The sequence below is a fragment of the Melopsittacus undulatus genome, chromosome 3 (genome assembly GCF_012275295.1).
Source record: "Melopsittacus undulatus isolate bMelUnd1 chromosome 3, bMelUnd1.mat.Z, whole genome shotgun sequence".
Taxonomy (NCBI): domain Eukaryota; kingdom Metazoa; phylum Chordata; class Aves; order Psittaciformes; family Psittaculidae; genus Melopsittacus; species Melopsittacus undulatus.
In genome coordinates this window covers 58,342,983-58,363,787 of record NC_047529.1, presented here as the reverse complement: position 1 = coordinate 58,363,787, position 20,805 = coordinate 58,342,983, and the positions used below count along the sequence as shown (strand labels likewise).

Below are 20,805 nucleotides of genomic sequence, written 5' to 3'. Positions count from 1 at the left end.
TGAATCAGATGCAAAGCCTTTGCTGTGTATAAAGTAACTCTGCAGTTCAGGATGCTCAAAACTCTCAGATACATGTGCATGTACACTGTTTGTGTGGCACACAGGCAAGCTGAATGCTTCAGAGAGGTACTGAACTAATAATTCTCCCATGGATGCAAATTTCTGTCCATACATGATCTGTGAAGGAAGCTCTAGACAGAAATGCAGCAGCCTTTGCCTGCTATTATTTACCTGAGCAAGTTGCTCAGACAATTAGTAAGCTTTTATCAGCAATGGGCATGTCAGGGCATTGCCATTAACCACTGTGCTGGCTGCCTGTTTGTGAGTGCCACAATGGACGGTGTAGTGGGCAGCTGTGCTCCTGCCTTGCAAAGGGAGGAGTTTAACAGAAAAACGAGGCAAAAAGGAAAAATTACCAAAGCAGGTGGAACAAGAGACAAGAAGCTGTGTAGGTGTTGTTTAGGATGTAAGTGAAGCTGATGAACACAGTTATGTCACTTAGTAATAGTCATCATTATAGGGCCAGCCTATTTCCTCCTATGTACACAAACCTCAGCCTCGACACAGGATGCTCAATTAGAGATGGCAACTTTTCATTAACAGTAAGTGAGCAGGTAACTATAAATGCTTGTTGCCATTTCTGAAATGTTTTACATCATTGTCATTCCAGGCGGTTACTTTATTCACAACTGTGAATGCTCTTTGGGCTGATGGCACCTCTGAACACCATGGCTTGCAAACCCTGTCTCCAGCTGGTGCCACACACCCCACCTACACATGAGTTTACCCTGGATGAGCTGCAGGGCAGTCTCTCTTAGGCTGACAGGACCCCTGAGCGAGGCTGCTGCTGCAGCTCTGAAAGAAGGACTATTTGGAAGAACAGCAGTTTAGCCATGCTGCTGGCCAAACAACAACCTGTCCTCTGAGTGTTTCCAGTGTATGGGGCTACCCTAGGTCACTACCTGGAAGGAAAATCTTGATGAAGGAAAAACGTTTGCAAGTTTTCTAACCCAGAAAACTATTGTAAAACAAATACCTGGGGGGTGAGCCCGGAGTTACCCACCTGAAACACCGGACTGGCTGCACAGGTGGTGGATCAGAGCACCTAATGCAGGCAGTGAGCAAGACAAAACCAAAGCCAGGCTGGTATGCTGGAGCCTTTGCTTTTAGGGTGAAGGGGAGATTCGGTAGCGTGTGGAGAAGCATGTTTGAAATGGAAATGTATTCAAAGTTTGGGTGAGCCTCGAGCAGTCTGAGCCCCCACCCGTGAAATAGCCGCTGTCTTCCCGGCAGTGCACAGCCTGAGCTCCCCACACACCCTGCGTTAAGGTGGGGAGTGAGAGTAAAAATAAGCTGAATGAATAAAACCCCGTTATTCTTTTTTCTAAGCATTTACTATGTGGTGACAGCGAAACAACTCCAGTGCCAGAGCAAGGCGCGCCAGGCGGGACGAGCACAGATCAAAGTCCGTGCACATACCCGCGGCCACCCTCTTCAGCCGGCCCGGAGCCGCCTGCGCAGCTCCCAGCAGCCCGCTGGTGCCAGTGCGGCGGCTCCCTGCAGGCAGCGCTGTGCGACTCGGCTCGCCGACAGGGGGCGGGCCGGGCCGGATGGCGGCTCCGCTCCTCCTGGGCCGTGCTGCACGCTTGCTGCCGGCTGCAGCTACAGTTCGAGCCGTAGCCCCGTGGTCGTTTCCGCGCATCTCTTCGTCCTCCTCATCTTCCTCTTCTTCCTGTCGCTCTCCGCCGCTGCCCGCCATGCAGGCCTTCCAGTACCCCGCGGTGTACCGCGACGAGACTGCCGTGAGTAGGACACTCGCCGGGGCGGCCCGCCGGCGTGTGGCGGATGGCGTGTGGCGGCTGCCGGGCCCGGCCGCGGGACAGCCTCTTTCGACAGCCTCCTCCGTGCTGCGGTGGGCCGCCTCGGGGGAGGGGTGTTAGTGCTGTCTCCGCTGTCGGGGCTTTGTTCAGCCTCGGCTGTTAAAACCGCAGCGCACTCTCTTCAAAGGGTGTGGGGTTTTTAGCGGCCGTGGGCCGCAGCGGCTGCCGGGCGCTGGGTAGAAGCAGGATTCTTGCCCGTCGTGCCGGTGCCTGCGGGCACGTCTCGCGTGTGCAGCGTTAGCGCCGCCCGGGGCCGGCTGCCGGGCCGGGAGCCGGGCTGGGGCCACAGGGTAGCAATGGGAGCGGGATTGGCGGCTGCCGGGCCGGCGTGCAGATTGCCGCTTCAGCACGGCTGTGCGGACAAGGAAGTCCAGGCCTCAACGAGGGCTGTAGTTGCGTGCAGAGAGACAGGTAGTCTGTTTTTAAACGATGGCACATCTGTAAAGTAGTTCCATCTCCTTGTGATCCGTAATAACTTGATACGCAAGGATTATAGTGGAAGTTTGGCTGAAATGGGTTCAGTTGTCTTTGCCTTCTGCAAAGGTTCGAGTACAGGAATTATTTACAGAACTAACGTTACTTCTAAACCAAAATGCTTGCCAACATGAGCCAATACTGGAAAAACTTGAAGTATTTGCTTTCATAGTTGACTGAAAGGCTGAACTATGCAACTCCTGACGGCAGGTGTCTGGTCTTATTTTGTGCATTGGAGAAAGGAAGCAGATAAATTCAGCTATGTGGGTTAGTCTTTTGTGTTTTGTTACGTTTTTTGTTTGGTTAGTTTCAGTTTATGGATGTACTTCACTCACATGTTTGTGAGTAGCAGTAGCAGCCAGGGCATATTTTGGGAGCATCTGGTAATCAGGTTTCGTGATTTGACTTGGACACTGTATTTTGAGATTTGGGCTTTTTTGGGGGGGTGTTTTTTTGTTATTTCATGGTTTGTTTTTATTCTTATTATTACTTTACTAGTCTTATCTTGTACAAGGAGTTTGTATTCGTATTATATATTTCCCTGGTGCTCTGTATATTTTGTGAGGACAAGTCTGCTGCCTTGGTGCCATCAAAGGATGGTAATATTAGCAACTCATGTGTGAGCAAGGTGTTGCTTTTCTCTTCCTTTGTGTCTTAGCACTGTTTTCATGAAATTCCCAAATACCCATCATCTCGATGGTTGTCATTCCTTGATGAATAGCATCTGTGCATATCTTTTTTTAAAGTACTGTCTTTTATAAATTCAGGTGTTGGATTATCATGGCTGTAAAATAAGCGACCCATACTGCTGGCTGGAAGATCCTGACAGTGAACAGACAAAGGTAACCTTTCTTTGTATGGGAGTAGCTGTCTCAACATGGTTCCTGTTTACAGCATGGGTACTCTGTTTTTCAAGAACCTGCCAAGGCTTTTTGGAGCCAACAGCAATGCCATTATTTTGTACCTTTGTGTTAGTGGGGGAAAGACTAAGACACTTGGTATAACCTAGGTAACAGAATATGGAAAACTTTAGACCTTGTTTTGGCCTTGGACCCATTTTTCTTGGACAATATGAATGCTCAAGATGATGTCGTCACACTGAAGGGAAACACTCTGATTTTAGAGTGCTTTATCCACTGTCCTAAGTGCATCTAAATTTGTCATAATAAATAATAAATGCCATAATTGCCATAATAAAAAAGGGTAGAAAGAAAACTCCTTTGGCTTGCTTTCTTTGTATGACAGTATATGAATCTTTTATTTTCTTATCCCTTTTTAAAAAACAGTCAAACCCATTTTCCTCCTGAAGTTAGGCTTTATTAGTGTCTCTTATTGCAGATGTTGCAGTGTTTTTCAGCCTGCAGTCTGGTGTAGCTAGCCTGTGCTTCTGGAACTGGTCTTTTGCTGAGAGATAATAATGAAAAAGCTTGTTCTGAGGGTGAGCCAGTTCCTCTGATAGTCAAGGCACAGGGCATTGCAGGGGTGATGGCCAGAAAGTGGTAGGTGACAGTGTGGAAGGGGTTTCCTCTGTAATGGCTAATAACTTTGTGATAACTGTAGTTCCAGATCTAAACCACTGGTGTATATCTAGCATGTGTTACAGTGTCAGAAAGATGATGGAGGGTAGGATCTCTGTTTAAAAATATTCTGCAGGGTGGCTGTCCATTAGTGAGATTCCTTCTAGATTCTCTCATCTATGTGCTTACATGATACATCTTGATGAACTAAAAGGTGGTCAAATAGAACTTACTGCCTGTACAGTTAGGATCCAGTTGCCTTCTTACAAATCTATCAATATATATAAAGGCTCATGTGGATTAAGAAGGTCCATTTGAGAACAGGGTTTATTGAAAAACTGGCACTGACAATAACATTTTTCATGGTTTAAGCTCAGCCGGTAACTCAGAACCATGCAGTCGCTTGCTCGCTCCCCCACTTCTTTTTCCCTCAATCTCCGCTCCTGAAGGAATGGGGAGGAGAATTGAAAGAATGTAACTCCCACAGGCTGAGATAAGAACAGTCCAATAACTAAAGTATAACAGAAAACCACTACTGCTATCACCAATAATAATAATGATAAAGGAAATAACAAGGGGAAAGAATACAACCGCTCACCACCGATGACCAATACCCAGCCCGACCCAAGCAGTGATCTAGCCCTTCTGGGGTACTACCCCCAGTTTATATACTGGACATGATGTGCTGTGGTATGGAATACCCTTTCGGCTAGTTTGGGTCAGGTGTCCTGTCTCTGCTTCCTCCTGGCCTCCTCTCCTCCCTGGCAGAGCATGAGGCTCAGAAAGTCCATGGTCAGAGTAAGCATTACTGAGCAGCAACTAAAAACATCTGTGTTACCAACGCTGTTCCCAGCCTCAAAGTCAAAAACACAACACTGCACCAGCTACTAAGAAGGAGAAAAACGACTGCTACTGCTGAACCCAGGATAACATTGAAAATTATATATGTGGAAAGTTGGGAGTATTTTGATTTTTTGATTTTGGCATCCTTAAGAAAGAATACACATACAATAGTTTGTGCCAGATTCAGAGAGAAGTATGTGTGGGGAGATATGGTTATATCTTTCTTTCATAGAGACCTTTCAAATATCAAAGTGGTTTACAGGATCCTATGGAAGAGTAAGGATTGAGAAAATATCAAGACCTGGCAGTGTTTAATTCTCTTACGACACACTGTGAACAGGTTGGGTGAGAACAGTTGGAGAAGGGTGAATCTCATTCTCCAGAGATTGTAGTTTATATAGGAAGCAAAATAAGGAGTGGGGGATTATAACATCTTCCTAACAATGCAGCAATTGAGACACAAGATGTCATATTGATGAAAAGAAAATATTGTTAAATCTTACTTGCCTACACTCTAAAAACACATGCCTTGGCAGAATTTTGCAGTGCAGTAGTAGTATGATGGAAAGAGTCGAGGGAGTTCTTATGTATGTCATATTTTTCAAAAATTCCAGGAGTTAATGCACAAAGGGAAATAAAGTATTTTGCTTTTGTACCTTTTTCATAGAAGAGGCCAAAAAAAAGAATAAATCTTGAAGTCCTAAATTCCTTTCATCTGCTTTATTATCCACTTCTTTGTGCTCTGCAGCAGAGGTTGCTGATGGCCACTCTTGCTCACTTTTCTAAATAGTTTTATCTCCCAAGTTCTTGAGATAGTTTGCAGAACTCCTGCAGAATAGCCATTTTGCACCTACCAGATCAAAGAATAACCAGACACTAGTATAGAGGCAGTTGAATGACTGTGCAGTCTTCACAGCGAATTTGGAGCATCCTTTGTAGGCTTTTCAAGCCTTCATGTCACTGACCTTGAGACCTGTGTCCTTCCCATTCTTCCTCCAAGTAGCTTTCTCTCTTTATACAGTCATTAATATCCTAAACCTCCATTTATTTTGGAGAAAAGTCAAAATATCCTGTGTAAGTTTCCAGCAATAGGTTACCTTTAATTTTCTTTGTGTTAAGTACAGAGCTAGAAGAGGAATTCCTTGGTCATCAATGCTCATTTGTAGTGAAAGAGCCCTTATTTGGTTCCAGTTTACAACATGCTTGCTTGTTTGATTTGAGTACGTGTAACACTGAAAATTCTGGTTTGTACCAAAAATGGAGACTGAATGTCATTAATTTACTAAGTTAGGAATCGTTTTGTGCGTGCAAACAATTAAAATTATTTTAATGTGTGCTGTTGATTAGATACACAGATATGTTGGAATTCTGCTTTTCTAGACGTAGCCGAAATAGTCATGTCAACCATAGGTGTGGTCACAGAAAATAAATGGGTAGGTGTTTGTTTCTGTGTTGATAGGATCAGTGAAACATCAATTTTACTATTTCTTGAAGCATGGAGAAAGAGGCAAAGGCAAGTGAGGTAGTTTTTAACTCTAGAATTTTCATGGTAGTTTCACCTGATGCCCACTGTAGGGTTAACAGGGCTGTGACTGAAAGAAATTACCTGCAACAGCTATGAGCATAAAGAATAGTGCTCATTGCCTCTGTGGCTAGCCCAAATGATCTTGTGGGCTTTGACAGTTAGCATCTTACAAACAAGTGAACATAGAAGGGTGGGGTTGGTGGAGTTTTTTGGTAATTGGCTTTATCAGGTATTTTTGCAGTGAGAGTACCTGATCCACCATAGTTTGCAGGTTTCCATTAAGTCAGGTAGTTCTGTGGTTTCTCTCTGTCCTCATTCCCCTTCTTGCACGAATAGGCATGCTTCTGTCCCTCTGTTGCATGGGTATAGCAAGGTGATGTTCTGGGAAAGAGGCCTGTGGTGAATTAGTTTTTTATTGGCGCATATGTTTAATCTAGGTCACTCCAAGGCCACATGATAGTTGGATCTTAGATAGTTCAGGAGTGGGATCTTTCCTGCCTACAGACTACTTTTAATTAGGTGAAAGCCAAATAGGTCTAGAATTTTTTCAGTCGGGTCACTAAGATGATTGTATTTCATATATAGTGTATATATAATCTGCTACAAAAAAGAGATTATTGAAATCTGCAGATGGCTAAGCAAAACTCTTTCTTATCAGATGCTCAGTCTTATTGCTGATTAAGCTCATCAAGCCACATCCTCAATCTCTTTCGGAAAAGCGGTTGTTCAAGAAGTATGTTCTTTCAAGTTCATGATCTACATGCATTTTTTTTCCCATCTGTATGCTTGGCTGGAGTAGTCATGTGCAGCAGTAAGCAAACAAAACTCCTTTCACCAGATACATAAATAAAAACTGAGCCCCTGATCAGATGGGAAAGTTCCTGCCTCATGTTGGACAGGAAATGGACAGGGTTCGTGCTTTGCTACTATTTAGCATTGACCTTCAAGATAGACTGAGGAATTATCTCCAGCATAGTTGAAAAGTTGTGTTACACTGGTAGAACACTTCTGATGACAAAATAGGCCACAACTGCAAATGTACACTTTTACTGTGCTCCTGGGTTTGACTTGGAGGGACTTTTCAACTTCTTGGTTTGTTTTTACAGTTTGTGGGAAATAAGCAATTTCTTAGACCATAGCAAAGTCTTTCACTTAGACCCTTAATCTGTCATTTCTTCTGCTAGCAAATTGTCTCCTGGTTCAGTGCTTACAATCAATCAAGAGATGTAGATTTCTACAGGTAAAATAAGAATCTTTCTGTATAGGCTTATGAAGATACACAGTTACTGTTAGCCCTATATCCTGGGTGGCAACTGTTTAGCTCAACATGGTGGATGGAGTGGATTACTCTGAAAGTTTCTGCTGACACCTGTTCCTGTAGAGCAATGTTTCAATTATCTATTGCTTTTTGAACATAAGAACAACCCTGTGCTCAAAAGTGTAAGAACAACAGAGTTCCCAAACTGGGCTGGTTTCTCGGTGGAACTCTTTCAAAAACCTGTAATTCCTACCTCCCTTTTTCAAATAGCAGCATCATTCCCTTTTATAAATAGTCTTCGAATCTTTGGTGCATACTGAGAGGAAAGGGGGAAACTATATTAAGTTTCTGTAGAAGCAGAATTACTACTAATTCAGCTGTGAGTACAGTAGTTAGTATGTAAGCATGCTGTTGTGCATTCTTACCATGTTTGTAAAGAAAGGTTGGTGTCTCCTCTTTGAATGAAATGAAGGTAATGAAAGCAGATGTGCTAAGATGTGGCTATGCAGTTAGAAGTGAGTAAGGCACAGTTCCAGTATGCCTTTGCAGTGATGCTACTGTTTCGATTGCGCTGTTGACATACGAAAGAGATGTGTGCCAGTTTCTGTCCAGTAAATGCAACTGGAAAGTGCTTTTGCCCATTCAGTGCAATGGATGGTTTTACACATGTATTTTAAAGACATCTTTGCTCTGAAAATGTCACAACAATTTGAGTAGTTTATTTGTGTAGCATGTGCTGTCTAGATTTTTGTGTATGTGGTCTTTAAAATTTACATTTCCTTTTAGAGAAAACAAACTCAGATACACATAATTCTTGGGTAGATTTTGTTAAGTTCTTACATCATCTGATTGTGGGGGGGTGGGGGGTGGGTGGAAGCTGCATGTTATTTTTTAGTTACTACTGGGTTGTGCTGTACTGCCATGCTGGGTGTTAAAGCTGTCTATGCCACTATGATCCTCAAATGGAGAACAGAAGCAGAAATTTGCCTTTCTTTGGCAATACATTCACCTTTTCCCTTTTTCTTAAGGTGTCATTTCCTGACTTGATTCTTGCTGATGTGTAAAGTCTAATTTTGAATAAAGGTCCAAAAGTCCAAAAGCCTTCTGAATCTGTTAATTTTCAGTGCTATAGTGCTTGCTTTCTTATGTCATCCTTGAGTGTTGACTTATGTGTAGCCAAACCACGTATTGTTAAACTAGTATATTTCGGCACTTAGCCCAGTGCTCTTAGAGCATTACTAATTCTGCACTCACGTGTTTAAAGCTTATCAGTTTCTGTATGCTTTGCTAGGCATGAACAAACACATCTCCGGTGGAGACTGACCATAATTAATGCACTTTCACCTTTACCTTTTGGCCTGACAAGCCTCTGAAAACACAGCTTGGCATGTAGTGCAGCTGTTGGCTATGCACTGCTGTGTCAGCAAGGCAAATGGGAGGGAGTGTCCCTCTACTTGCCCCATGTGCTTACTTCTCACCATGTGACATGTCTGTAAAATGCTGCTGAAAGGGTTTTATGTTGTATTCTTTCCTCTTTTCACTTGAAGAATTAGTAAATGAGTAAACATTCATAGCAATTGGTGAATGTGTGCCAGGCATTCTGTACAGCAGCTGGCTTTTCTGAAGAACTGTGAAACACAATTTACGGAATATGGATTGTAGCCCTGCTGTTTATGTGCAGTTCACTGTTGTTGTTTGTAGTTGTCCTGTGTTCATATGCTTGTTGTGTGACTGATTTATGACAGGTAGAAACAATAGCATCTTTCAGAGCAACTGGGAAAGAGACCTGTGTAAGCAAGAGATGAGTGGACAGCATTTAGGGCTGGAGGAAAGAGGCTTGGGTCCAAGAGTGATACTGCAGCCATCATTGTGATATCTGGCAGTGAATCAACCACTTATACTGTGTCCTGCTCTATGTTAGAGACTGAAGAGCTTGCATGTCTGCTTCTTAGTAGCTGTGGTTGCCCTTAAGACAATTAGGTATTAATTTTATGTTAATGTACTGTGCTATAAATAGAAATGGTGGAACACCAACTGAGTGCCTTTTTTTTTCTGTGCATGGTATGGGAGTGGCAGCCCATACAAAAAAGCTGGAGTAGTAATGGTTTTGGCCACTGTCCTTAAGTGTTTGTGACTGAGAGAAAGAAATCGGACTCCTCAAAGTTATCTTCTTCAAGATTAGGTACTCTTGCCTCTTGTAACTAAGAACTGATCTGTTAACAGTGCTTTGACCTTTCCAGGAAATACTGTCTGGGACTAATCCTCTGTGTTATGTTAATAGGATGAACAGATAGTGCACATGATGTTTTGTATCATCTTTCAGCCCTTTCCGACTCTTGAAATAGTAGTGCTGTCTGTGGGCAAAAGGGACTCTCTTCTTTATCAGTTTCTTAAGCTATTGTAGAATATTGAAGTGATGTATATTTGTGACGAAGTAAGGGAAGATAACAAAGATGTTATCTCAAGGCTATATATTGTAGCTTTTCTATACCATTTAGATAAATATAAAGACAGTTTTTAAAAGCATGAGGCTTGGGTGGTTTTTTTGGTTGCTTGTTTGGGTTTTTTTAAGAGTAATGGCAGGAATCTGGGCTGTTTTGGCCCAGAACATTGGCTTCCTCAGTGCGTGCCCTGGAAAGAAGTTATTCAGGATATAAGATCAGTCTTACTACAGTATTGTGGCATAATTATAGAATAATTAGGATTGGAAAGGACCTTAAGATCATCTGGTTCCAACCCCCCTGCCATGGACAGGAACACCTCACACTAAACCGTGTCACCCAAGGCTCTGTCCAACCTGGCCTTGAATACTGCCAGGGATGGAGCATTCACAACTTCCTTGGGCAACCCATTCCAGTGCCTCATCACCCTTACAGTAAAGAACTTCCTCCTTATATCCAATCTAAACTTCCCTGTTTAAGTTTTAACCCATTACCCTTTGTCCTATCACTACAGTCCTTAATGAGGACTCCCTACCCAGAATCCCATAATGTAAATGTGTAAGAATCTTCAGGTGTAACACTTCATATGACCTATATGTGGGGAAGATGTCTGTGATGCATTACTTCAGAAAATAGGATTTCCTCTGGGTATTATGTTTCTGCTTGAGTTCATGTCTCTTTTGGGGGGATTGTTTTCTTTCAGGCATTTGTGGAGGCTCAGAACAAGCTTACAGTACCCTTTCTCGAGCAGTGTCCTGTCAGAGGACTGTTCAAAGAACGAATGACTGAACTCTACGATTATCCTAAGTACAGTTGCCACTTCAAGAAAGGAAAAAGGTATGTGAGGAATGTCTTTGTAGGTGATGATGAAGCAAGTAAAAAGCAACTACTAGTAATGAAACAAATTATAAATTGTATTAATTCCTTTATAGTTGGGAAGTAGGAAAAGTAAGCCATTGTTAATATATATGGTTGCCTGATGCAGAGCACAAGGTGCTTGACTATCTTCAGTTCCCAGTCATACTATCTTCTTGGATGTTTTTGTTGTCTTGTTGGTTCATTGGAAGATCTGTGAGTTTATCAAAACTCAGACAACTTTGTAGAATGACTTTTTTAAAAGTAAAACTTTCAAGAGTTCCTTTCAGGGTTTGTCCCTGTCAGTATAGTTAAAGGCACCTCATGTTGAAAACAGCACAAGTCTGTCATGTGCATATTGTTCTGAATATTCACTGAAACGCTGCTCTTATGTTGGTTGTACTTTGAGCAGCTGGTAGGATTTTTGTTTAGTCATAGCCAGTGGGATTCTCTTGTGAAAAACTGAACCTGTACCTGAAGAGGATAGGGGAAGAATCATTTGAAGGACTTAAGGCAACTGATGCAAAAAGATCTGTCTTCTAAGAAATAAACAAACCTTCCTGTATTCCAGTATCTAGCCTACTTGTTTTAATGTTGTGGTTAGGCAAAGAGGTGGTGCTTCTGTGGCTTACCCGAAGTCTGGAGACTCCAGCTGCTACTCAATTTTGTGAACTCTTTGAGAAACACTAGCAATATCCTAGAGGAAGGGAGTAAAAGGATTAAACTGCTTGTTAACTTAGTAACATCTAAAGACTGTTTTAGCAGTTGAAAAATAGATAGTATTAAACAACTAACCATTCTTAAATCATGTGAAACACAAATTATCTTTTGTGGTATTTTCAATTTATTTCATCTTTGTTGAGTGGGCACCCAGGCATACCATGTATGTTTTCACTGTCATCCAAAGGAAAGTGCAGAAGATGTCTTATTGCCTTAAGATTTCTGCACAGATATTGAGGAAAATCTGCTACTCTTTAGTTATCTGTTCTCTGCTGTGAGGAAGATATGGGTACTTGTTACTAAGGGAGGAAAAGTCTGTACTGTGTGGGTTTTTGTGAAAGTACACTGTGACAAGTGAACCCAAGCTGATGTTGGTTTGTCACTGATGTAGCATGGCATGACAGTGTGAGGTTTAAGCCCAGAAACTATGGAGGTGTTTAGGGCAGTGTTGCATCCAGAATAGGCCTTTTTGGTCCAGTCAGGCAAAGAGTATTTTGTATGTGATGCTCATGCAAATGTAGCTGTGCTGAATCAGATTCTGGAGCAGGCCTGGTCAGTGACTGCTCTGGATTCTTGGACCCATTCTCCATGTACAGTGCAAACATGCCTGCGTGTGGTTATCTTCAATGCTGTTGAAATTTGATCTTGAAGAAGTGTTCATGGCAGTGATGAATATAGTCTCCACTAGAGATAAGGCTTAATTTGATGCAACACACTGTCCTCCAGGAAGAACATTTATACCAGGAGTTTAATGTGCTTTAGCTTATGACAGTTTACTTTGATTTTAATAGATGTCATCTTAGGGTGTTTTTTAGTATTACTCTTGTTTATTGACACATGCTAAACTTAAATCACAGGGGTTTCAAAATCATGTGTTATGGTGTTTGAGGTGATCAAGAAGGATCTAACATGTTAAGTAACACTTAGTAAGGGGCAGGGAGAGGAACTGTTCTATTTGAAGAACTGTCTAAACTTCCTGTGACACTTAGAAATTCTTAAATTTAATTTCTCCAATGTTCTGCTGAAGAATACGTGCTAAAGACAGTGTCTGAAATGCTGTTTTGTAGAATCTGCAGGAGGGAAGAGTGCTCAGAGAGGTGGTGTGTCTGTCACATTTTTTGACCTTTGTTTCCAAGCTTATGGCCCAGTATTTCAGAGATGAAATTGGCTAGAAAATGTATGGTCAGATGGAAAACTTTGTATCTTCTACTCCTCTGAATCTTTCAATTTTGTCACTCATTGAACATTATTGTTAGTATTTGAACATATTACTAGCTCAGATTGTTAGCCAGGCCTTTGTGAGTATAGTTTCCCCTTCTGGGTTTACCAGGTTCCCACAGTTGTATCCAAATATTGCACAGTCTCAGGGAATATGTAAAATTATATGTAGGTTTGAACATTACTCCATAAATTTCCTTGTTCCTCCAGGTGAAGCTGCTGTTCGATTTGTTAAGTCACAGGTTTGTGTAGTAAAATTTGGAAGTCCTATGAAAGAAGGAAAGTGTAGTACATATGAATTACATAGAGATATTTATTTCTTTGAGCTGTGTACTGTCTTACGATGTGAAGAGTGTCCCTAACAAAAGAGAATTCTGTAATTCTCTGCTTCTGCAACTTTTTCAAAACATACAGTTTTAGAGACAGTGGGAAATAGAGATGAAAATTTCAGTTGTTTCATTTGAGCATCTGTCTGCCACTGGATGCAGATTGAATGTAGCTGTATGAATAACAGAGCTTAGAACAGGGAATGGGAACCTGCAGCAATACTTGTAACAGAGAAATTATAAGGCTGCCGGAGCTGTTTTAACATAGCGAGTTATGTAGAGTTTATAGTATACTTGGCTTTATTTGAAATGAACTGTGTCAAATGCAGTTTTTGTTTTGAATATATCCTACAGTCTCTACTGTACAATCTGTATTACCGGGATGAGATTCTTCCCATTTTTAGAGGCCTAGAAATTGGTGTCTGGGCTTCCTCTGAAATAAGGGGCGAAAAAGAGAGGGTGGTTAAATCCCTATTGGCCACAGAGGAAACCAGGATTCCTACCCTGCCTTGAAGCTTGTGTTTGTCTTATATATTTATCTGTCTTTTTGTTTGTTTGTTTTCCACTTTGTGACAAGCTCATAGAAGTTTTTCACACTTGTCTACCTGAAAATTCGAGTTCTTCCTACTTATTTTTACCTCGTGTGTTCTTTTAGGTATTTCCATTTCTACAATACAGGACTGCAGAACCAGCGTGTTTTATATGTACAAGATTCCTTGGATGCCGATGCCAAAGTTTTTCTTGATCCAAATAAGCTTTCTGACGATGGCACTGTAGCTTTACGAGGTCAGTGAGATGGAAGTTCCTGCTGAGTAAGTCTGGGTCTTTAGCAGAAGTTGGAAATGGTTTCCAGTTCTTCACATACAAATGTATGGCTAGAGTTGCTTGTTTTAATTAAAGTAGTCACAATAGACATGTGGATTTGTATAGTGTTTCAGAAGACTACTTCTAAATCTACATTGTGTTCACAATTAACTTTGTTTAGTTTCTCAGCATCTTTTTTCACAATTCTGTAGCAAGTTTCCACTGAAATATGAACCAATCTTGAGGCTGTCTGTAGCAAGAAAAGAAAAGCATATGTTTTTATATTGACTAATTTTCTTAAAATTGTATTTTGTATCTTTAACACAAGCCAGAAAGTTAGAGACTGTGGAGGAATGTAACATTAACTTTTATGAGAATCACAAAATTAGTTGTGTTTACTTTGTTGCTTTTAACTTGAGTTAGCTGCTCATTTTCCCACTCCCTGTTGGGTTATTGTAGAAGCAAGAGTCTTGGACCTAGAAGCCTTTAAATCTGTTCAAGACCAGCTGATAAAAATAAAGGGCAGAATCAGAATTAGTGGATGCATCTCTAAGTGTGATCTACTTGAAAAGAATCAATATGGCTTTCCTGAGTGAGAAGCCTTGCCTTAAACTGTGGGTATAAGGAATTGGGTTCATATAACCTTTCTGTATTTCTAAAAAAGCTTGTGACAAAGTTTCTTTCCTAATGCACTTAGAGAACCAACAGCCATGGAACAGGAAGAGGAAATTCCTGATGTTGGTACATAATTTATTTAAAGGCAGAGACAGGAATAGCTGATCAACTGTCAAAGTAGAAATCATAAGTAGAGTTCTATCAGGGGCTATGCTAGTACTCGCACTGTTCACTATGTTCATATTTCTTAGAAAAACGAGTGAGCAGTGAGGCAGCAGTGCTGGTGAAGATACAAAGTTGTTCCAGGTGAAAGCTGAAGAATGACTGAAGAGCTGCAAGAAGATGTTTGCAATAGCAAATGGGCAATAAATTAACAAGCAAAAGTCTCTGTGCAGATAAATTAAATGAAGCACTGGGACAAGCAATCCAAATCTCATTTGTAGAGGAATAGATGGAATGGACTTTGAACTGACCATGACCACTTGGGAACAATTCTTAGTCTGTAATAGTTCCATGAAAATGTCAGCCTGGTTATCGGTAGAAGCCAAACAAGCACATCAAGTATCAGAAATTATTAAGAAGGAAATAGAAAATGAAACAGAAGACACCATTACATTAGCAACCCAGAGATTTATAAAGTAGCACTGAATACTAAATATAGTTCTTGTCCCCTCAGCTCAAAAGGGGCTCTGAAATACAGTTCAGAGGAGGGCAGTAGGAACAATTGATGGTGTGGAGCAAAGGTCAGAGACAACTGAGTGTGCCTGGATCAATCAGCTTGGAAAAGGGACAGTTTACAAGGTATATAATAAGAGGCCTATGGAATCTTTTGTGGCATGCAGTAGCATGGAGAGAGAGCTAAAAGGGGTTGGTTAATCGTCCTTTTTCTATTACAAGAATTAGGGGTTATCAAACTAAGGCAGTGGAGTCGAGTCCAGAGCAAATAAAAGAAGGTGATGGTTCATGCCACAAGTAGATTTGTAGAACCCCTTACCAATGGACATTTTTTGGTGCAAAAAACTGGGTTTAAAGGCAAGCTGAACAAGATCAAGGAGGAGGGAAGCATTGAGGATTATGAACCAGCTACTTCATGTAAATGAAGTCTCCTAAGCTAAAAGCTGTCAGAGGTTGCAAGAATAAGGAAAATAGTACATGTGCTTGCATTGTTCTTGCTCTTGTAAGCATCTCATTGTGGTTACTTCTGAGGACTGCTAGGTGGAATCTTGTTCTGAATTAGAATGGCCACTTTTGTTTTCTTACGGGGAGAGTACGTTAGGAAGGCACAATGGTGCCTCTCAAACCTACTACTTCTATGAAATGCATCTTGCTTGTGTGGTTTTTCAGTAGTTTGAGGTCTGTACAGGCCTATGATAATTTAATCTCCTCACTTGAGTTGATTTGCAAGAGTGAGTTTGATATTTATCAGCTATGCTCTTGAGTTTTTTTCAGAATCATGTTTTCCTCAGTTTGGATAGAGCAACATATATATCAAAGTTTTTAGAAAGCATACTGGCGATTAATCCATTTGCATCTAGTGGCGGATTTTTCCAGTTACTTCAGTTTTGATAGTTTCTGCAGGGTCTAGTTTTCAGTGACTCCAGTATTGAAGTGTTATTTGCTATATTTCAGGATGCATTGCTTGCATCTCAGTTTCTGTTGACTTCTTTGCTACTGTTTCTCTCCTGAAATCTCACTTCAAGTTCTCTACCTGTGTGCATTTTCAGTCTCCACTTCTCCTCCAAACTCAGGGAAGGAAAAGTTATTATTATTCAAATCATAATTCATTTGTTGGGGATAAATGATATGTGCATGCTTTCCAAGTATGCATGCCTGGACTCATATCTGTGAACAACTCGAAATCCACAGAGACTAGGAAAATGCTGTGAATCCCAAGTGATAGCAGATATAATTGCTTGCACTGTCTTTTAGAGAACATACCCTCTTCTCTCAGCGTTCACTGAACATAGTTCTTTTAACTACTTCCTAATTTCACCTCTCTTTCATTGGGATTTGGTTAGCCTGTAGTAAATAATAAGTTGTGTGGCAAAATAACACTTTCTTGAAAATATTGATCCCTTTTGCTGTTTGTTACTTTATTTTGCTTGACTCCAATTTCCTAGGTTATGCATTCAGTGAAGATGGTGAATACTTTGCGTATGGCCTGAGTTCTAGTGGCTCTGATTGGGTTACTATCAAGTTTATGAAAGTAGAAGGTCCTGAGGATCTTCCTGACACATTGGAGAGAGTTAAATTCAGTTGCATGGCATGGACTCATGATGGAAAAGGCATGTTCTATAACTGCTATCCAACACAAGATGGGAAAAGCGATGGTAAGTATGGCTGTACTGATTGCATGCTTTGGGGAAGCAAAATTGCCTTTTCAGTAAATTGGTGTAACAGACAATTAGCTCTATGAGATTATATTGAAATGACTAGCTGTACTATTTTATACAATTAAATATCATATTATGTCTTGTATTACCAAAACCTATGCTCAGTTAGTGTGAGTATCCTCTTGTCTGTCTGTCCCTGTCTTTCTCTTAAAAGTTTGCTGCTCCTTTTCTTTTTCTCTGCAATGATTTATTTAGCTTTCATACAAAGTGTATGAAAGGCTGGAATTTGATGTCTAGTGACAGTTTGCTTAGATCTCCTTATTCATTTTTATGTGGGATAGGTGAAGTGGCTTGGGAGATTGACCAGATATGCCCCAGCAATCTGGGGCATAAGGTTTTTGTTATACAGCCAGAATAATTAATCTGTGGTTCACAGCACAGCAACACAAAATGTTTATGCTAGCAAAATTCAAGGAGCAGTGCAAAAAGTGGAATTGCTGAGGAGCATCAGTAGGGAAGTAATTTAGCAGCTCTTATTATAAGGCAGTACTACTGATAAGTTTCTTTTGGAGCTGTGCTTTTCATTAAACCTTGGAGAGAGCTTTTGCTTTTGCAGCCTGTCATTTTACCAGACCTGCAAGTTAGATACTGACCTTCTGTTTTTTATGTTTAATTATGTTTGTAGTTCAGAAGGTGAACTCTTGGAACAACAGCAACAACAGGAACAACAAAATAATCGAGTAGCACCTCATGCAGTGCTTTAAAAGACTTCTCTTGTTTTGTTTTCAATGAAATATGAAGGTTTCTAGGAATCTTAATTAGCAGTAAATCTCCCTTAGTTGCCCAGGGTGAAATGGCACCAAAAACAGCATTAGAGGGTGGCAGGGATTGTTGGTTTTCTTTGCTTGGTGAGTATTTATAGAAAGCAGACCTTGATGTGGTGCATCTTTAAATTCAAACAATGTATTGTCAGCAATAAAAGGAAAGGTAACAGGTTTGCAGCATGGTTTGATGTTCTGTTTTGTCTTGTAGGGAAGTGTTTGTTTTGAGGTGAATGGTTGTGGACTGAAGGCAGTTCTAGTTCTCTCTGCTAAATTATTCTTTTATATTCAAAGGAATACAGAATTTTCTAAGGGTTTTATTTAGTTGCTGCATTTCCTTAAGAACTAATTGGTTTAAATATCTTCATTTCACTAGGTACTGAGACCTCCACTAATCTGCACCAAAAGCTGCATTATCATGTATTAGGAACTAACCAGTCAGAAGATATCCTATGTGCTGAATTTCCTGATGAGCCAAAATGGATGGGTGGAGCTGAGGTATGGTAAACACCCTGAAGCTTGTCATCATTATATTCAGTTTTTCAGTTTCTAATACTGATAGTAGCTACAAATCAGAAAACATTTTGTTAAACACTTTTCATTAGTGTTGCAGAGTTGATCACTCAGCTAAGAATCATTGACTAAGAATTACTGAAAATAAGATTGTCTAGTTTGCTTTAAATTGGTCCTCAAGCCTATAATGACACAATCACATACCCTTTTTCTTCACTGAAGACACTTCACTGATAAACATTCCAGGACACAGAAGGATCATTTCATAGACAGTGTGTCACTGTTTTAGTTTCTTCTTAGTTAGTGTTGAGCTGCAGCCTCAAGTCACTGCACAAAAAGCTTATTCCAATAATCAGTATGTCTAGATATTCCTTGCCATGTATTTATTTTATTTAGATTTATTTTTGTGATGTCTTTCCTGAAAATGAAATGCATCAATTCTGCTTACTTGAAAAATGGAGGCATGCAAGTTAGAAACTGTTAATCCAGTTTGGTTTACAGTAGAGACTTTACAGAAACTTTACAGTTTCCCTACAGCAAGTTTTATCAACACAAATATAGTGTGGACCGTGTTACTGGAACTGAAACAGGCAACTGCTAGAATTGATTTCTTAAGCTTATTTTGTTGAACTAGTACTATCTTATGCAAAGTCCCAGTGAACAATGATAGGTAATCATGCTTTGTGCTTTCCATGAATGATTCAAAAGACCCTAAGTTTTGTAATTAATGTGTGTTTTATTATTCGTATTAGATTTAACAGTGCTTGATTGAAGGCACTGTTTTAAGTGTTGTTGGAATGTAGTGGTGATCATTGTGTTTATCAGGGAACTGATGTGTTTTTTGCAGTGGAGAAAAACCTGTTGTAATTCTCCATACTCTCCTAGCTACTGTGTTTAATCAGTACATTTTGTTTCTGTATAGGGTCTCTTTTGGTTTGATGCTTTTGATGAAAATGAAATGATTTGCCCTGATTTGGGGTATTCATTTTATAGAACTACTTTTCCCTATGTCATCAAATGTGACACTTTTCAACATGTTAACCTATGAATGTGGTGGGGGTTTCTTTTCTGTGGGCTGCCAGAAAAGTTCTTTCAAAGAATTTGAACAGTGGGATTCAAAATGAGAGAGCGAGTGAGAACATGAAAGGCTCCTCAGCAAGGTGACCACACTGAGCTTTCCTTATACACATCAGACTTACCTGTAGGTTCTGTGAATTAACAGAGCCTTTTCACGTAATCTCATCAAATCATGAAACGTACCTTTAACAACTGACCGGAATAAGAGTGTGAACTTGCAAATAGGTCTTCGGATTTTTTTTTTAACTGTTTAAAACTAGTCAGTTATGTTGAATTTAACTGGCAATAAAATAGAATTTGGAAATAGTTATCCTTATTTTTCCCTAGTTCCATAAATAAATGGGTTTCCTGTTTGTAACAGATGTCTTGTAGTGATGTATCCACTGATTCATATGAGTGATGCTTATTATTATTGCTTTGCAGTGTCGTGAGCTAAACTACACATGTTGTTATGAAGGCAAATTCAGTTCCATGGGGGAGGGCTGTTGTAGTCTGATTCATTAGACTATAGATCTTCTTATGGTACTAAAAGTTTGCAGTCTCAGATGCTATTAAATCCTTTGAAAATGTTATCTTCTGTATTGGGTATAGAGGTACCTTTCTCTTACAAATAGCAAAACCTTCTCTGAGATAATAGCATACTAACAGAGCCTTTTCTTATCTAAGTTGAAGGAGCATCTCAAGATCAGAAATAACAGAAATGAGTATGAGAAGGACCATGGAAGAAAATTCATAGTACAGTGCTTGCAGTGAGTAGCAAAGAGTTTGCCTGTCCAAGGTGCCCAGAAGCAGCCTGCATCTCCTGGCTCTTCTATTGTGGAAGAAAAGCTTGAGGCCAGCCTTAAATGTAAAAGAAGTTATCTTTTTATCTGATACCAAATCTCCCAGGGAAATTTTGTCATTAATAAGAATATATATCTCTTACATTAAATGCTCAAAAGATCTGTGGGTTGGGAGGAAGGTACTGATAGTATTAATTTTTGCAGTAGGATAAAAAAATAATAGAATCTAGTGCAGCTACCAGTTCTGAAGCCACTGGAATTGAAACAGCCCCGTAAGTATTGGGAAAGTGGGGAGGATGTTGAATAGAGAAACACCCCACTACTCTGGGTGCTTATTTAATAGATTTATATGGCTGTTTATGACTCTTTTCATAACATCTAAGAGGCATTAAACTTCCAGAGATGCTGATATTTAAGAAGAAATGCTAATTTAAGGAGGCATGGTAAAGCAGAGGTTCACCTTGGTAAATAAACAAGAGCTTATCTAAGTGAAAGTACTTTAAAACAGCTAATAATCTGGGGTTATGCTGTAAGCTTCAGCTGTAAAATGTGGCTCTATCATCCTTATATTAATGAAAAATGGATTTTAATGGTCAGGAAGAAACATATTCTGCAATTAAAAACCCCAGAACACAACAATGCAATTGCAAAATGTGGTTTCATCCTTGTGCAATAAGTAAAAAAGTCTTCTTTTAGCTTATTCACACAGGTTTTATGGTCAGTTTTTATCTGTTTGAGAAAGTGGAAGACCACAAAGTAATGGGGGAAAATTAAGCTATCACTAGTAAAAATTAAATTACTGT

At 40.2% G+C, this 20,805-nt stretch overlaps 1 protein-coding gene across 1 annotated transcript in view; it reads left to right on the top strand.

Moving 5' to 3' along the window:
• The first annotated feature begins 1,583 nt into the window (after positions 1–1,583).
• Positions 1,584–20,805, top strand: part of PREP (prolyl endopeptidase) — a 99,650-nt gene continuing 80,428 nt past the window's right edge. Inside the window, exons 1-6 of the mRNA XM_005154661.2 lie at positions 1,584–1,802; positions 3,122–3,196; positions 10,642–10,775; positions 13,713–13,843; positions 16,597–16,806; positions 18,007–18,128. Of these exons, the coding sequence (XP_005154718.1) occupies positions 1,611–1,802; positions 3,122–3,196; positions 10,642–10,775; positions 13,713–13,843; positions 16,597–16,806; positions 18,007–18,128 (864 nt within the window). The 5' untranslated portion in view covers positions 1,584–1,610. The remainder of the gene's footprint in view (positions 1,803–3,121; positions 3,197–10,641; positions 10,776–13,712; positions 13,844–16,596; positions 16,807–18,006; positions 18,129–20,805) is intronic.